General features: G+C 40.9%; 1 protein-coding gene across 6 annotated transcripts in view; it reads right to left on the reverse strand.

Moving 5' to 3' along the window:
- Positions 1–19,293, reverse strand: part of nrg1 (neuregulin 1) — a 79,766-nt gene that overhangs the window by 25,925 nt on the left and 34,548 nt on the right. For 4 of the 6 annotated variants that reach the window (XM_085280410.1, XM_085280411.1, XM_085280413.1 and 1 more), the window contains 3 exons: positions 12,491–12,593; positions 11,603–11,753; positions 11,388–11,509 (listed from right to left, as the gene is read on the reverse strand). In XM_085280410.1, coding sequence (XP_085136536.1) covers positions 11,388–11,509; positions 11,603–11,753; positions 12,491–12,593 — 376 coding nt within the window. The remainder of the gene's footprint in view (positions 1–11,387; positions 11,510–11,602; positions 11,754–12,490; positions 12,594–19,293) is intronic. The other 2 variants (XM_085280414.1, XM_085280412.1) reach the window with 1 other exon arrangement.

Raw genomic sequence — 19,293 nt, forward strand, 5'->3', positions numbered from 1 at the left:
TACAATAGAATACAAATGTTATATACAACTTTGCGGATTTCACCTATCGCGGGTTATGTTTAGAACGTAACACCCACGATAAACGAGGGAACAACTATATATAGTTTTTCTTGGTGTTCTTACTCTTGTCTTGATCATTAGGTCACTAACAAGCAAGATGGATGAACTAATAGCGTTACTCTGGAGTCTGATGGAGTATCTGGAGTGTAGCCTGATGTGCTTTAGTGAAATACAGATGAAACAGGACATTCCCGATGACAGTGTATCTATTGAAGGCTTCCACACTGTTCGGGGTGGCAGTGACAGCTTGGTGAGTGGTAAGCAGAAAGGAGGGGGCTTGCTGTTCTTGTTAACAACCGATGGGCTAGACCTGCTCATATCTCAATCAAAGAACTAATTTGTTGCCCGGACAATTTATTTATTTAAAAAGGGACAATACAGTTTAACATTTAAACAGTTTCAATTTGGAGCATGAAACTGATATGCTGCACATAGAGTTTATAGGTATCACAAATTCACAAACATTCATTTTTTTTGTCACTTTTTGGCTTTTATATTCAAAATCCAAACAAACAAAATTACAACATTCAATTAAATAAAACCATAATACAACATGGCTCAAACCAATTAACTGTGTATTTTGAAAAATCAAATTTAAACAGTTTACACAGACTGTCTTTTTGACACTATAAGCAAGGGGTGTCAAACTCAAATACACAGTGGGCCAAAATTCAAAACTGGAACAAAGTCGCGGGCTAACGTTAATATTTATTGAAAAAAAAAATCTTCCTCTAGATATAAGAATGAATCTTTTCTTATGGACTCAAACAAGTTTTGCTGAAAAACTGAATATGGAACAAGCAAAGCTTAATACTAAACAATATATATATTAACTGTATAATACCAGTAGGCCAGCTCTAATAGTAATTTGGTATGGCTCCGCGGGCCAAATGTACAGGGAGTGCAGAATTACTAGGCAAATGAGTATTTTGTCCACATCATCCTCTGCATGCATGTTGTCTTACTCCAAGCTGTATAGGCTCGAAAGCCTACTACCAATTAAGCATATTAGGTGATGTGCATCTCTGTAATGAGAAGGGGTGTGGTCTAATGACATCAACACCCTATATCAGGTGTGCATAATTATTAGGCAACGTCCTTTCCTTTGGCAAAATGGGTCAAAAGAAGGACTTGACAGGCTCAGAAAAGTCAAAAATAGTGAGATATCTTGCAGAGGGATGCAGCAGTCTCAAAATTGCAAAGCTTCTGAAGCGTGATCATCGAACAATCAAGCGTTTCATTCAAAATAGTCAACAGGGTCGCAAGAAGCGTGTGGAAAAACCAAGGCGCAAAATAACTGCCCATGAACTGAGAAAAGTCAAGCGTGCAGCTGCCAAGATGCCACTTGCCACCAGTTTGGCCATATTTCAGAGCTGCAACATCACTGGAGTGCCCAAAAGCACAAGGTGTGCAATACTCAGAGACATGGCCAAGGTAAGAAAGGCTGAAAGACGACCACCACTGAACAAGACACACAAGCTGAAACGTCAAGACTGGGCCAAGAAATATCTCAAGACTGATTTTTCTAAGGTTTTATGGACTGATGAAATGAGAGTGAGTCTTGATGGGCCAGATGGATGGGCCCGTGGCTGGATTGGTAAAGGGCAGAGAGCTCCAGTCCGACTCAGACGCCAGCAAGGTGGAGGTGGAGTACTGGTTTGGGCTGGTATCATCAAAGATGAGCTTGTGGGGCCTTTTCGGGTTGAGGATGGAGTCAAGCTCAACTCCCAGTCCTACTGCCAGTTTCTGGAAGACACCTTCTTCAAGCAGTGGTACAGGAAGAAGTCTGCATCCTTCAAGAAAAACATGATTTTCATGCAGGACAATGCTCCATCACACGCGTCCAAGTACTCCACAGCGTGGCTGGCAAGAAAGGGTATAAAAGAAGAAAAACTAATGACATGGCCACCTTGTTCACCTGATCTGAACCCCATTGAGAACCTGTGGTCCATCATCAAATGTGAGATTTACAAGGAGGGAAAACAGTACACCTCTCTGAACAGTGTCTGGGAGGCTGTGGTTGCTGCTGCACGCAATGTTGATGGTGAACAGATCAAAACACTGACAGAATCCATGGATGGCAGGCTTTTGAGTGTCCTTGCAAAGAAAGGTGGCTATATTGGTCGCTGATTTGTTTTTGTTTTGTTTTTGAATGTCAGAAATGTATATTTGTGAATGTGGAGATGTTATATTGGTTTCACTGGTAAAAATAAATAATTGAAATGGGTATATATTTGTTTTTTGTTAAGTTGCCTAATAATTATGCACAGTAATAGTCACCTGCACACACAGATATCCCCCTTAAATAGCTAAAACTAAAAACAAACTAAAAACGACTTCCAAAAACATTCAGCTTTGATATTAATGAGTTTTTTGGGTTCATTGAGAACATGGTTGTTGTTCAATAATAAAATTATTCCTCAAAATACAACTTGCCTAATAATTCTGCACTCCCTGTAATTAGGCTGCGGGCCAAATTTGGCCCGCGGGCCAGAGTTTGACACCTATGCTATAAGCCAACTGCCATGTTTAGGTCAAAAAACACTGTTGGCACAACTTTATCATCATCTAAATTGCACATAACATTCTCAGCAAAGTAACGGTTTTCATTTTTTGTAGAACATCTAAAACCAAAATGTGTTGGATAAAACAGTTGATTGATTGGTTGATGATCAGTTAATTGTTCTGCCATAACCTTTTCAAGTAACTTTGATAGAACAGGAAAATGGAAATTACACAATTATTACTATTAAATTTATGTGCCATAGAACCATTGTCTCTGATAACACAGGTAAACAAAAACATGTTTGTAATAATCAGAAACACAACACACTTTTCTAAACCAGTTTATAGATCTGCTTTTAGTTTTTTTTCTCACATTAACTTTTTGAATTATGAGTAATATTAATTTGCAATGGATTTGCATAGTGTCTTTATTAAACCACAGGCACCAATCAATTAACTGTTTCAGTACTCAATAAATATTCAGGTCAGTGTCAGTCAGCTACCACCATTTATTTAAAAACCCTTGTGTATACTATGTCTGGATTTGTACAGTACAGCATCCACAAGTAGTCAGTCAGTGGTGGACAGCTATTCAAAGGCCATTTTCTTGTATTTGTGTCAGTGTTGATGGTATACTTGCACACAAACCACTACATTGGACACTGATGTGTCACTCCTTACCCTGGCGTATGACGTGTTTCCTTGTAATTATTGTTATTTAACCCTTTTATGCATTAATTATGACAACCTCAATCAGGATATTTTCTTAAATATTTTATTCATCTTTTTTTATGCCTAAAGATGAATAAAAATACTTAAGAAAAAAAATCCTGATTGAGGTTGTCATAATTCACGCATAAAACGGTTAACTTAATGTCCTGATGAAAACACTCCCTGTTCATCACTCACCATGCCAAGATTTTCTGGAAATAATTTGAGGTAAGAGTGCAGGAAATGTTTTTTTATTGACATTCGACAACCCAGTTTCTGGTAGGAATTAAGCAGATGCTGAACTCCTTCCTTTTATGCAGGTGACTAGGTAATGCCCAGAAAGCTTTCGAGCCACTTGAGCGCCTCCCAAACTTTCATCCTGCAAAACAGTCTTGATCTGCAGACCAATAAATATCCCTTCCTTCATTTTTGCAGGATTCATCTTTGGAAACCTTTCAGCAAGGTACTGAAAACCTGATGAGTTTGCTTTGCTCATGGCCTTGACAAGATTTTTCATCAAGCCTACCTCAAGGCAGAGGCAGAAACCTGACAGTGCTTGTTCCTGGCTCCTAGGCATCTTATGGCTGCCAGTCACGCTTGATATAATGTTCCACAGTAGATCGGCTGTACCTCAGGCACAGGAAACAGCATTATTTGGTGAATTCTCCTCGCATTCCAATCAAAATACCAATCACCTTCAGATCACCACAGATGTTCCACTAAGGATTTTTATACGTGACTAATTCAAACAGTGTCTTCATATTGTCATAGGACTCCTTTAGATAAACAGAATGGGCAATCGGCATACTTGGTTTGGCATTTCCAATATGGAGTAGGACTGCCTTCAAGCTTCTTTGTGAAGAATCAATGAAGAGACGCCATTCAGCGGGAACATGCTCTTGTGACAAACTGCTAAATGTTGATGTTCTGTTGATGTCATGACAATAGCACAGTGAGCCATCAGGAGTGAAGAACGCTGTCAAGTTATGACTTTGACTTCTGTAGTGAGTTTACAGTAACACCCTTGGTAAGCACATTCTTCTGCTTAACCCTCAAAGCAATAAAGTTTGTCTTTTGACAGATTCAGATCACAAACGAGATTGTTCAGCTCTACTTGTGTAAAAGTCTCTGGTTCTGAATCTTCATTGGTCACGTAATCAGGATCTGATGACTCTGGATTGTAACTAGATCCGCCTTGAATATGTTCCTTACCACCTTCTACAGAAGCTAATCCATCATGTGGTCATCATGAGGAACAGACCTTATTGTAGAATCCAGGGTGGGATATATACAATTTTGTGCTTGTTTTTTCAGAGAATCCTTTTGTCTTCAATTAAGATGGCGGCGCACACAGACGCAGCAGCTCTATGCTCTCCACTTAGGTGCCTTTCCTTTTTGTTTCTCCTCTTTTTATTATTCTTTTGTTTATCTTATTATGTAAAGCCAAATTTTCCGACAACCATCTGGAATTATGCAAGATCGGATATAAGAGCCAGATCCCAATTACCAGTGATTATCAGAGGGTGCACAACATCCCCCCGGAGATAGCCAGAACATCGGGTTCTCCGTGGATTGTTATTGGCTCTGCCAAGAAACGCAGGCGGCGGAAGGAACGCAAACTGGTGCACAAACACTAAGATCATCACCACAGTCTGCTCCCCGGACATAGAGGAAATGTCTGTCATGTGCAGACCTTTCTACTTGCCCAGAGAACTGCCTGCAGTGCTAATAACAGCAGTCTACATACCACCAGACGCTAATGCTAGCTCAGCCCTTGCATACCTGCATGACATAATCTCTGAACAGCAACGGACATACCCAGAGGGAGTACACATCATTGCAGGGGATTTCAACAGAGCATGCTTAAGAACTGTGCTGCCTAAATTTGTACAACATGTGAAATGCCCTACGAGAGGAAATAACACCTTGGATCATGTTGACTCAAATATTAAGCAAGCCTACAGATCTGTTCCCCTCCCCCACCTGAGTATGTCCGACCACCTCTCCCTACTCATTGTCCCGGCATACACACCACTCAGGAAAAGGACAAAGTCCACCATCAGAACCATTTATACCATTTCTGAGGAAGCTCTCGCTCAATTGCAGGACTGTTTTGCTCACAAAGAGTGGAGTGTCTTTGAACAGGATGACCTAGAGACTCACAGAACCGCAGTGCTGGGTTACATCAAACACTGCATAGACACTGTCACCACAGAAAAGCGGGTCCGGGTCTACCCCAACTGTAAACCATGGATGACAAGCAAGGTTCAGTCACTGTTAAAGGTACGCAACTGTGCATACAAATCTGGGGACCAGGACATGTACAGCAGAGCAAGAGCAGACCTTAAAAAGGCATCAGAGCAGCAAAACTGGACTATTCAAACAAGCTATCAGATCACCTCTCTGATAACAACTCCAGGAAGGTATGGGAGGGCCTGAAACACATAACCAATTACAAAGCCAATGGGACAAATATAGATAATATGGACAGCTCATTAGCAGAGGAACTTAACCATTTTTTAACCGCTTCGAGAAAACTGCAGTCACCCCCACCATGCACACCACCCTGCCCACAGCGTCCTCTGAGCACAGCCCCCACACATTTAGCCTCCAACAACATCAGGTCCGCAATGTGTTCAGAGCAGTAAATCAGAGGAAAGCTGCTGGGCCCGACGGAATACCTGGTAGAGTGCTCAAAGCCTGTGCCTCCCACCCAGCTTCGACCCCCACCAGTTTGCCTATAAGGCAGACTGAACTCCTAGTGTCCTTCTACCGTGCCACTATCGAGAGTGTGCTGGTGCACGCCATCCCTGTGTAGTACACTGGTTGCACAACAGCTGACAAGAAGAGACTACAGAGGGTCATCAAAACTGCAGAGAAGGTGATTGGCTGTCCACTCCCCTCCCTGGACTTAATTGCCAGCTCAAGATGTCTCTCCAGAGCCAGGGGAATTATAAAGGACCACCTCCATCCTAACCTCCACCTCTTCAACATCCTGCCCTCTGGAAAAAGGCTCAGATCCATCAGGTGCAAAACCAGCAGACTAAAGAACAGCTTCTTCCCGTGGGCTGTCAGAACTCTTAATGCAAACTAAGAATGTGTAAAGACTTCCCCAACACATCCACTCTGACAGTGCTGTTGATCATCTATGTGCAATATCTAAGTCTTTCCATGTTCTGTGCAATATTTTTGGCTCATGTGCAATATTTTGGTCCCAGTCTATTTCAATGTTTCTTACACATACACCATTGTATATAGTTTCACTCACATATATGTATACATATACACTGCTTTTTATTGTATTTATTTATTTTCCCCCCTTCGTTGTATATTGGTTTCTCTTCTTCTTACTTTTGCACCTTTGTGGTCTAGCTACCCAATTTCGCTGTGCAAGAAACTGCACAATGACAATAAATAGCTCTAAGTCTCTAAGTCTCTAAGTCTTCACATGGCAAAAATAGCAATCATTGAGATGATCTCACGGTTTCTGCCACACCATCAGGATTGCAAATAGCATTGCTGCTTTTTGCAGAGTTAGCAAGTCCACTGGAACAACTGTTGCAGGAGAAATGTTGACCCCAAGATTTATCCTGGTCACCCAGTGGACAGCCAAAGTACAATTTGTATATCTTCTTAAGGTCTGTGGTAATTAGGCAATGTTGTGCTTTAGTTGTTAATGAACCACCCAAGTAACAGAAACTGTCTAGGGCGCAGAGCAATTGCAATTTTTGGTATGAATTAACCAAAAAAAAAAAAAAAAAAGAACTCTGCTAGCTAGCATAATGGACAGGTTTTTGACGGGGCTCGCACACAAACGAAAAGCAGAAGTTGAAGCATCACCAAATATGCATACAAACCCACTTCCTTCCAAACCAAAAAGCAGAAAATATGATGAAGCATTTCTTGCGCTTGGCTTCACCTGCACAACGGTGGGTAATGAGTAGGGATGGGTATCAAAAACCGGTTCTTGTTGAGAACCGGTTCCCACTGTTTCAATTCCTTGGAATTGTTTGCCATTTTTGCAAACGATTCCCTTATCGATTCCAGTTTCCCCGAATGACGTCACCACGTTGCGGAGCGTCATTTACCTGGCAGGAAACATGGCGGCTCAAACGCTCAAAAGTTTGGTTATACTTTTCGAGAACAGATGACAACAGGGCAACTTGCAATACTTGTAAAGTATAAAGTAGATATTTTGTTTAAGGGAGGAAACACTACGAATATGCAAAAGCATTTTCTCACAAAACGCACAATGACCTTAAATGAATGTCGTGTTTTTAATTCCGCTCCGGACTCGTGAATCTCAACCCAGCAGCAGCGGTAACGTTTGCACGTCTTCTCCCGTTAATGCGGCAGGTAAATAATCAACTAACAGTGCATATTATGTTAGCGTGATCTGCCTTATTACAAAACCTGCCATTACTGTGCATTTAGGTGACCATGATGAGCGAGACAGACAGAGTCTGGCTCAGATGCTGGCAGTTCTCGCTGCAGTCTATTACTAGTAATACTATAACTTTTTTATACATGGGCCCATACTGGTAATGACTGATGTCATCGCCACAGTCAACTACATCAAAACACGACCTGTGAAAGCCCAGATTTTTTCGGCACTGTGTGAAGAAATGGGCTCCAACTACACAGCCGTTTTGTATCACAGCGAGTCCCAATGGCTGTCATGTGGGAAGGAGAGAGGTCTTTGAACTGCGAGATGAGATCCGCAGCTTTTTGAAGAAAGAGGGCAGTGATCTTACCAACAAATTTAACTGTAACAACTTTCTCATGAAACTGGCATACCTCAGTGACATGTTCCTGAAACTCAATGAACTAAATTTACAGATGCAGGGCAGGAACACTCACCTCCCACATCTGACAGATAAAGTCACATCATTTGTCAGAAAACTTGAAATGTGGAAGCAACGAGTGAAAGATAGAAACGTGGACTCATTTGAGAATTTGAAATCATTCATTGAAGACAACAAGCTGCAGAATACAGTGATCCCATGCATGAACAAACACGTCTGCCCTTCAGCAACATTTCCAGAGACATTACCTGGTGCAAGATTCCAAATAATATGACTGGATCCGTGACCCCTTCAGTCCAACACCCCCTGCTGACTTCAGCACATACAAGGAGGAACAGTTCATTGATCTTACCTGTGATTCAACTAAGAGGCTGCAGTTTAATTCAAAGACCCTGAAGATCTTCTTGTAAAACAAATTGCAAAAAAGCAAAAAAAGTTTGGGTGCCACTGATCTATTCAGTTGTGTAAATCCACAAGAGCAGTAAAACTTAGAGCAGTAGTAGCCCAGCTCAGTTAATCACAGTTTGTGAAAAATCTGCTGGAGTTCTCAATAGAAAGTTCTTTGAGTTGTGATTATTTTCCCTATTGACTACAATTTTAGGGTTCCTCCATGTGCTGAATCCCACTTTAATCCCTTCCATACTCATTTTGCTGGTTAGAGACAAGAAAAAGTTTGGGGTTTTTTTCCTTCTTTTTCAATTTCCATCTTCTACTAAAGTAATTCAAGTATAAGCTGGGCTACTATAGCGCCAGGTTCAGTTAACTTTGTAAAAAAACTGCTGGTTGAATCATCTTCCAACAAGCAACAACTTTTTACTTTCTTAATTGGAGTATATTTCAGAGCCTGTACTTTTTCGCTTTTATTTGAGTAAAGAAGTTGAATTAGTAAATGGACTTATTCTTATACAGGGAGTGCAGAATTATTAGGCAAGTTGTATTTTTGAGGAATAATTTTATTATTGAACAACAACCATGTTCTCAATGAACCCAAAAAACTCATTAATATCAAAGCTGAATGTTTTTGGAAGTCGTTTTTAGTTTGTTTTTAGTTTTAGCTATTTAAGGGGGATATCTGTGTGTGTAGGTGACTATTACTGTGCATAATTATTAGGCAACTTAACAAAAAACAAATATATACCCATTTCAATTATTTATTTTTACCAGTGAAACCAATATAACATCTCCACATTCACAAATATACATTTCTGACATTCAAAAACAAAACAAAAACAAATCAGCGACCAATATAGCCACCTTTCTTTGCAAGGACACTCAAAAGCCTGCCATCCATGGATTCTGTCAGTGTTTTAAACTGTTCACCATCAACATTGCGTGCAGCAGCAACCACAGCCTCCCAGACACTGTTCAGAGAGGTGTACTGTTTTCCCTCCTTGTAAATCTCACATTTGATGATGGACCACAGGTTCTCAATGGGGTTCAGATCAGGTGAACAAGGTGGCCATGTCATTAGTTTTTCTTCTTTTATACCCTTTCTTGCCAGCCACGCTGTGGAGTACTTGGACGCGTGTGATGGAGCATTGAGCATTGTCCTGCATGAAAATCATGTTTTTCTTAAAGGATGCAGACTTCTTCCTGTACCACTGCTTGAAGAAGGTGTCTTCCAGAAACTGGCAGTAGGACTGGGAGTTGAGCTTGACTCCATCCTCAACCCGAAAAGGCCCCACAAGCTCATCTTTGATGATACCAGCCCAAACCAGTACTCCACCTCCACCTTGCTGGCGTCTGAGTCGGACTGGAGCTCTCTGCCCATTACCAATCCAGCCACGGGCCCATCCATCTGGCCCATCAAGACTCACTCTCATTTCATCAGTCCATAAAACCTTAGAAAAATCAGTCTTGAGATATTTCTTGGCCCAGTCTTGACGTTTCAGCTTGTGTGTCTTGTTCAGTGGTGGTCGTCTTTCAGCCTTTCTTACCTTGGCCATGTCTCTGAGTATTGCACACCTTGTGCTTTTGGGCACTCCAGTGATGTTGCAGCTCTGAAATATGGCCAAACTGGTGGCAAGTGGCATCTTGGCAGCTGCACGCTTGACTTTTCTCAGTTCATGGGCAGTTATTTTGCGCCTTGGTTTTTCCACACGCTTCTTGCGACCCTGTTGACTATTTTGAATGAAACGCTTGATTGTTCGATGATCACGCTTCAGAAGCATTGCAATTTTGAGACTGCTGCATCCCTCTGCAAGATATCTCACTATTTTTGACTTTTCTGAGCCTGTCAAGTCCTTCTTTTGACCCATTCTGCCAAAGGAAAGGACGTTGCCTAATAATTATGCACACCTGATATAGGGTGTTGATGTCATTAGACCACACCCCTTCTCATTACAGAGATGCACATCACCTAATATGCTTAATTGGTAGTAGGCTTTTGAGCCTATACAGCTTGGAGTAAGACAACATGCATGCAGAGGATGATGTGGACAAAATATTCATTTGCCTAATAATTCTGCACTCCCTGTATAGCACTTTTCTACTCTTCCGAAGTACTCAAAGCGCTGTATACAACATGCCACACTCACCCAATCACACCCATTCTCACAAGCACTTTCTCTATACATAGTGCTTTCTAACTACTATCACACACATTCATACTCTGATAGACGCATCACAGAGCAACTTGGGGTTAGTATCTTGCCTAAGGATACTTGACATGCAGACTGGAGCCAGGGATCAAACCACCAACCTTCCGATCAGTAGGTGACCTGCTCTACCTCCTGAGCTACAGCCACCCCTAGTACTTCAAGTTTTAATGGAGTTTTTTTTTTTTGGTCTGTACTTCTAAGTAAGTACAGAATGTCTGTATTTTTGCCACTCTGGGTGAGAGTAATATAAAGCTTTAGCTTTATGTAATTTCAAGACTATGATCAGTATTACTTTAGTAGTTAATGCTGTTTTTAGAGCAAAATCTATTGTTCACTAGTTTTTTCACAAGTTAATTTATTTCACTATCTAAAAATGGAAGGCAATTTTCAACTATATTTCAACTAACACTTGATTTGACACTTGACACACAGATTAAAAGTAAAGCTCAATTCTACGAGGAAAATCAAATTCCCACACAGCTTTTCTTAAAGTGTGCTCTGAGTTTAAGTGTTAATGGTTCTAATGACCAAAGTCACATATGTGCTAAACAGTGTCCCACGTACCCTACATAGTTTGCTCTGGCAACAAATTCAATTACTACATTATATAGTGTCCTCTTGTGTTACCTGGACCCCGACCAAGTAGTAACCAAGTAACTCAATAATATCAAATACCCAAGGTGAAAATATAAAGTCATTCTCTTACCTTTGACTGGAGATGTTGGTGAGTGTGGTAGGATTATGCACAGATAAGGTATATTTGCTTGTGGAAAGGTTTGTCTCTGTCTCCTTTTCAGCTGTATGCTTCATTGTCTTTCCATTATGTTGCTATAAACAGAAAGCAGAAACCACACTGACAACTGTTATGAATTTACAGATTCAAATTGTGATTCCTTTTATTTGATAACAGTAACAGCATACACCAATAAGCTGCAAATCTTGAAGAGGCAAGTTAGAATTTGGGCGTCCAGTGGTAGAGTTTGCCACATTGGAGTCAATACCAGTACTGGTATTCTTCCTCTTATTCCTTAGACGTTGCCTTAAACGGTCCCGTAGTTTCTTTCTCTGCTTCCTGTTTGTAAAGAAACAAAGTAGATCGTGAAAGAGCCCAGATCGCAACTTGGATACATAACTGATGGCAGTCCCACATAAACAAAAAGATAGTAAAAGTAATTCATAGTTGATGCTAGCAAAAGTAATTTATGTTTATAACATTGTACAACAGTACAATGAATATGGTTGTATTGGCCACGAGCAACACAAATTCCTCAAAATTCTCTCAGCCCACTTGGTTTTACCGTATCTCTGATCATTGAATTGTGGATGATGTCCAGCTTTATAGGTAACTTTAGAAATGTTATAATGGTTTCACTGTGTGAAGAAGTGCAATGGATGAATGTAACAGACTTTTGTAGCTAAATCACAATAAAAGACACATCAAATCATGCTTTGAATCAGATATTAAACAAACATACATTTTCAATTACAAAAATTGTAAAACTAATAGTCTATACTAATGTTTGAACCAAGGAGGTCTACTGCACAATTAAAATTGTACAATTGAGCATCTACTAATTAAAATACTTCAGAGTATCTCATCTTAACATCTTTTTTTATTCTTTGATCTGAATACTTTCTTTTATTGATGCCCCTTCTTTTTTATACATTTTGCATTCATTTATTCAACCACAACTACAAAAGAGAAACTGCACCCTGAATTTGGCGGTACAATATGAAACTATAATAAAATCAGGGACAGTACCTACATAGTATACAATGAAAAACAAAAAATGGCATTAATGACATTACTTGGTTTTGCAGTAGGCAACCACACACATGATTCCAACGACTAGGAGCGCAATGCAGATTCCAGTTATTGTTAAAATACGTTTCTGATACAGCTCCTCAGCTTCTGAAAAAAAAGGACAACCATTCTTTAAAACATTATATCTAAACACACACAGTCAACCACAAACACACACAAAGACTCTGTCAGCCCTAAACCCAAACAATTTTTAAAACGACTCTGTAATACAGTTTTTATATTTCTAGCAACCACAGTCCACATGCAAAGATTTGAAGAGAGATAAATCTGTGTCTTTAATCTAACTGAAATGTAATTATTAGAGGGGGAAAGGCAGTGGCAGGTGTATTATGCTCTTTGATTCCCATAAGCTTATAATTCATATTATTTTTTTTATTTTTTGTCCAAAATTAATCTAATTTAAATCAGTCGTAGAGGTGACAAATAACAAAGTACTTCATTTCACATCACTGCATACCTTCAAATATCAAAGTGGTTTGAAACTAAACAGTTAATACACAAATATGGATGGGTACCGGTATCCGGTGCCATTATGGCACCAGTTCTGACATAAACGGTAGTAATCAGACCGAAAAGCACCGCACATTTCATTGCTTTATTTCGGTGCTTTTTTTTCTTGAGATGTCATACACTTTGGATTCTAGCCAATCATTTTACCTTTCCAAGGATAGTAGGTGGGCCCAGGTAGGTATGTTCTTTTAGAGCAGAGCTACAGATTAAAAATGCCCAAGGCGAAGCGGTCAAAAGTCTGGCTGTACTTCACAGCAAAAGATGCAAACTCAGCAGCCTGCAACAAGTGCTTTAAGGTGATACTGTGATACTGTCAAAGGAGGTAACACCTCGAATCTGATGAAACACCTGGCGACGTATAGCATTTTGTTAAAAGCCGAGAAATGCGCCGTGTTTGATAGCTTGCTGCAAGACCTCACACCAAGCACATCTACTGCGGGTGTGGTGCCTGTTATCGGATCTGGAGTTAGCAACATCCCCCTAGAACCCGAAGAGGAGAGTCCTGGCCCTAGCCCTGCCAGTGTAGCAGAAATGATGGCAGATGATAATGCTAGCAGCAGCCGTTCTTCTCTTAATGTGGCTTAATGTTGTTCGTGTGTAATTTACGTTGAGTAGGCTAACCACGTTATTAAATTAATGCATGTAAGGTGACCTAACAAACACCGTCGTAGTTACATGCGGCTGTCTTCTTGTTTGATGGCAGATACTCCCTTCACCCTGGCCAAAAAAGCTAAAATGACCAAAGAAAAAGTGGAAAACAGCTAAACATGAGAGGTCTTTGGACAAAGTTTGTGTTTTTTCCATTGTTTAAGCACTGCTTCCAGCCAAGAGTGATACCATATATGCCCTATAGCTGCAGAAAAGGCTAACATTGTTATCTTTTTACAAAAAAACACAGCTAAACATGAGAGGTTTTTGGACAAAGTTTGTGTTTTCCATTCTTTAAGCACCGGTTCGAGCACTGTTTAAGCACTGGCACCATTTCAAAAGTACCGGTGTGGCATCAGTATCTGATAAAACCTAGACGATACCCATCCCTATACACAAAGGACTATCCTAACGGTGTTTCACCAAGGATTATTACATATAAAGTGACGGAAAAGGCAAAAACGTGTAATTTATGCATAACTTATTGTATGTTTGTTTTGGGGAGTTTTGCCACATCAAAACGAGTGTCAATGTACATAAGATATATTTGTGATACTTCAGAATCTAGATAGACCTACAGAAGAGGAGCGAGCATAAAAGGAGTAATATAGCAGGTAAATTAAAAGGCAATGTTTCAGTTAACAAGTTAACAAGTATCAGCAGACACACAAACTGTTTGTGTTCAGCCTGCACACTGTGTCCACTTGTGTTTCCCAGGTAGAGGAAAGAGTGAGAGCAAACGTCACACAGCAATGGAGAATGATAAGGACTACTCAGTGACATTTGATAAACTTGGCGTTGGAAATCAGCCAAAACAATTCATTAAAAACATCTGCTTACATCTTCTTGAATTCAAATGTGTAAATCTACAAATATTAACAAAATCTCAGAGCCGCAGCAGCTGATCACAGCCAGTGTACAAAGAAAATCTATTGAGGCTCATGTAACATATGTGTTAAATACTTGTAAATTTCACCCCAAACACCTTTTTTTTAAATTAAATATTTCATTTTGCATTTTAATCTCCTGCCTGTGTGATCTGAGTCTGTGTGTGTTCATGTGTGTGCGCGCTACATATGACGTAGGCGCGTGCATGTGTGCCCCGGTCACCGCTCCTTTCAGCATGGCCGGAGGAGAGGTGTCCTGGCAGACGCGACACACACAGCTCAGGCCTTTATTTCTGTGTTGCAGATGTGCAGTAAAAAGCCAAAGACCCAGTGCTGTCTCCTGTCTCTTACTTTCATGCCAGAACACAATGCATAGACAGACGTAACATACAGATGGGTTACATTGGTGCATCAAGCATCGACGTCATCTCGATCACCTCTGCCCTTTGCAACACATAGGCAGCGACTGCCAAACAACCGCCAGCAGGCTCTTAAACGACTGCACACTCTCAAGCAGAGTCTTGACAGGAAGGCAGACATAAGAGATCACTTTGTTAAGTTCATCCAGAAGATGTTTGACACTCAGCAAGCAGAGTTAGCACGTGCTTTGAAGCCTGAGGAAGAGTGCTGGTATCTTCCATTGTTTGGAGCATACCATCCGCAAAAGCCTGGACAAATACGGGTAGTTTTTGACTCGAGCGCCAAACACGAGGGGGTGTCGTTGAATGATGTCCTTTTAAGTGGTCCAGACTTGAACAACACTTTGGTTGGAGTGCTACTGCGGTTTCGAAAAGAGCTTATAGCAATAACTGCAGATGTTCTACTGCTTTACTGTAAGGGAAGATCACCGGAACTACCTACGTTTTCTCTGGTACCGAAACAATGACCTCTCAAAAGATGTGACAGAGTTCCGCATGACAGTGCATGTGTTTGGCAATACCCCTCACCAGCTGTGGCGATCTATGGGCTGAGAAAAGCAGCTCAAGCAGGAGAGGCAGAGCACAGCAAAGATGCAAGGAAGTTTGTTACCAGAAACCTTTATGTCGACAACTGTCTGACTTCACTCCCTACAGAAACAGAAGCCATCAGTCTTCTTCAAAGAACACAGAAGATGTTAGCTGAGTCCAATTTATGGCTACACAAAATTGCCTCAAACAGTAGCAAGGTAATGGATGCATTTCCAGCTGATGATCTGGCCAAGGACCTGAAAAACCTAGACCTAGGGACAGATTCTCTTCCTGTTCAGCGTAGCCTTGGACTGAGCTGGAGTCTTGAATCAGATCTTAGATGCCATGCTGCTGCAGTCGGGGCCTACCCGTCTTTCTCATGAAGTCCTTCACCTTGATGGCAGAAGTGATGGCAATTATGAATGCTCATCCATTGGTTCCGGTGAGTACAGATCCAGAGTCACCGACAGTGTTGACACCAGCAATGCTTCTTACTCAGAAGGCAAACGTTGTGTCTGCTCCCGAAGGGGTGTTTGACTTGAAAGACCTATACAGGAAACAGTGGCGACATGTCCAATGTCTAGCCGACATCTTTTGGAAACGATGGCGACAAGAATATTTGACAACACTGCAGTCCAGAAAGAAGTGGATCAATGACAAAAGGGACATGCAAGTCGGAGACATTGTCTTACTGAAGGATGACCAACCAAGCGAAATGAATGGCCTATTGGTCTCATTGTTAAGAACATCCCTAGTCAAGATAATAAAATCAGAAAGGTGGAGGTTAGGGTTGTGAAACAAGGTGCTCCACGGATTTACCTATGTCCAGTTTCTCAGCTCATCCTTCTGTTCCCCAAGGAAACTATAAAGAAAGACTGAGGTATACAGGAAACTAAACAGTAAAGTAAAAGAAGTAGTGGTATAAAATAATTTGTGTGTTGGTATAACTTTAATGTGGTAATATGCTTTTGTTTGTATGATTTGTTTGTGTTAAAAGTCCGCTTGTTCATTGTAACTGTTTATACTACGTTACCCATGATGCACCTTGGTATCTGTACTTCCGGTTGGGAACGTGTTCAGCGCAGTTCTGCGCAGATGAGAGGTGTGTCGGAGGATAACGTATTTACTTGCATTCCTGTGTGAGTTAATACTGTGTGCGTGCTTACTATGTGAGTATTGTAAGATGAGAGCGATGCTTGTTTGACTTTATCTGTGTAATTTGCTACGTAAGAAGCTAGTCCCGTTGCTATCGCTAAGATACGTTTTTTGACCTACTACAGGCAGGCTTGTGTTCAGCCCAGATTTCATTCCATATATGACTTACTGTCAAGCATTGTGGTTGTAGGTGGATGTAACTATTTACTATGTTTATTCTCTGAAGCGTTGTAATTTGCAGAGGTCTGGTTTGCCAATGTATATACGAGCCAGAAATTCATTTATGGTCTTAGGGTGCCATCTAGTGGCCATGAGGTTATGGCAGATTATATAACATTACGCTGGAAACCCACAGTACTGTAGAAGGGGTACACTGCTATCCATAGTGGTTAATACAAATGTTTGTTCTTTCTGTTTACAGATGACCACACACACACCCATATACACACTCACACCCCCTTTACCTGCATGTGAATACTGTAATGCCTCCCTACCAACGCTGTACATCCTGTTGATGTCATCTGCCACCTCCTTAGTAAAGTTATTTGAACTACCTCACTGTGGAGTGCCATTCCTTCTGACCGAGGACGACTCAGTTGAAGCGTGATCGGCAATCAGTGCAAACATACATTACAGTTTGTATGATTTGGGAAGTTGTTATGCCCAGCTTGTTTGCTACAAGTGCTCAGTGGAGGTGAAACCTTTGCCCACGCATGCCTTTAAGTTTCCATTACATACTATAACCTCAACTATCTGATTTGTGATGCATGTGTAATTTGAGTATACTGAGTTACTATTTCAGCTGTGTGGTCATTACTCATTTGTAAAGCTACTTGTGCGCTAGCGACTGTATATTAGCATGTGTTTGCTAACTTGCTATGATCAATAATGCTAGTTAACTGAAGGTGTTTATGTTTAATTTAGGCAACCTTAAGATTGATGTTTTTGCTGGTTGTCATGAAAACCAAGTTTCAATTAGTACATTATGTATGCTCAGTGAATGAGAAGGTAATTATCTGTTTTGTGTTTATTTAGTTTTACAAAAAGAAAAGAGAAAGGAGAGATAAGCTAAATCACGCCCACATCTAGTGAGGACAAAACAGTTAAATACTTGTGAATTTCACTCAAAACACCTTTTGCATTTTAATCTCCTTGAGGAATAACACATAACACCAATACATAATACACTCCAACACAGATTTGAAGACCTAAAAGTTATTGTATTCAATCTTTCTACTAATAACTTATTCTACAAATAACCTTATTTCTACAATAATAGATGTATTTAACAGTGCTTTTCCCCCCATCATTTTTGCCATCTTTCTGTGTTTCTTGCTTCACTTTCAGCTCAGCCACACTGCTCACTGTGGATGGCTGCACTCTCTATTTGTTTTGACAAAGATTTTTGTCTGTTCAAAGGGAGTTCCCCCCTTGTGCCACCAAGAAGTGTCCTTCCTCACAGGAGATTTTGGAATTGCTTGGTTTTTATTTATAATCTTTTTTTTCTTTTCTTTTTTACCTTGCAACATGAAGAACCATGAAGGAAGTATTGATTTGTCTGTATACTTGTATATATATGGACTGAGTAGTCCATGTTATTACAAGAAACAGGCATGCAGACATCTGCACAGACCCCTTCGCTCACCATCTAATGATAACATTTATGTTGAACCTTTGACCTGTTTAAAAAAATGCATTTGAAAAGACTTGGAATGAGCTACCTAGATACTTAAGACCTGCAACTACAACTTTAAATCTCCACCATAAATGCATCACATCATAGTCTAAGCAGGCATTATGTTCTTATTACTGAGCAAGTATTTCCATGCTGTCACTGGAGTCACCAGGATGTAGAACATAAAAAATGAACAAATTCAGCATTCAACTTGCCAATCAGATTTAAATACTCAGAAACTAAAGGTGCCAGAACACTGTCCAGCAACCCAAGAAGAGAAGCCCAGACCTCTGCTGATTCTCATTCCCACCGCTTCACACTTGGCTGCGAACCATTCCAAAGCACGCTCAAGGCCATCACCTGATGAAGCCAAAAGAACCACATCATCCACAAAAAGCAAAGATGAGAATCTGAGACCACCCAGGTGAAAGCCTTCCGCCACTTGGCTACATCCAGAAATTCGGTCCATAAAAATTACAAACAGAATCGGCAACAAAGGGCAGTCTTGGCAGAGCCCATCACCCACAAGGAACAAGTCCGACTTATTGCCGGCTATGCGGACCAAGCTCTTGCAATGGTTGTACAAGGATCGAATGGCCCGTAACAGTAGGCCAGACACCCCATACTCCTGGAGCACCTCCTACAGGACACCCCGAGGCCACACTAAGCTGGTTGGGCAAACTCCCATGCACCCTCAAGTATCCTTGAGAGGATAAAGTGCTGATCCAGTGTTGCACGACCAGGACAAAAACCGCATTGTTCCTCCTGTGTCCAAGGTTTGACTAACGGATGGACTCTCCTTTCCAGCACCCTGGCATAGACCTTGGCAGGGAGGCTGAGAAGTGGGATTTCCCTACAGTTGGAACACACCCTCCGGTCCCCTTTCTTAAAGATGGGAATCACCATCCCGGTCTGCCAATCCAGGGGTACTGCCCCTGATCTCCACTCAACAGTGTAGAGGCGTG

Source organism: Mchenga conophoros, linkage group LG7 (assembly GCF_057382185.1).
Source record: "Mchenga conophoros isolate Kocher_MC1m ecotype Shallow Benthic linkage group LG7, M_conophoros_male_GT1.1, whole genome shotgun sequence".
NCBI lineage: Eukaryota > Metazoa > Chordata > Actinopteri > Cichliformes > Cichlidae > Mchenga > Mchenga conophoros.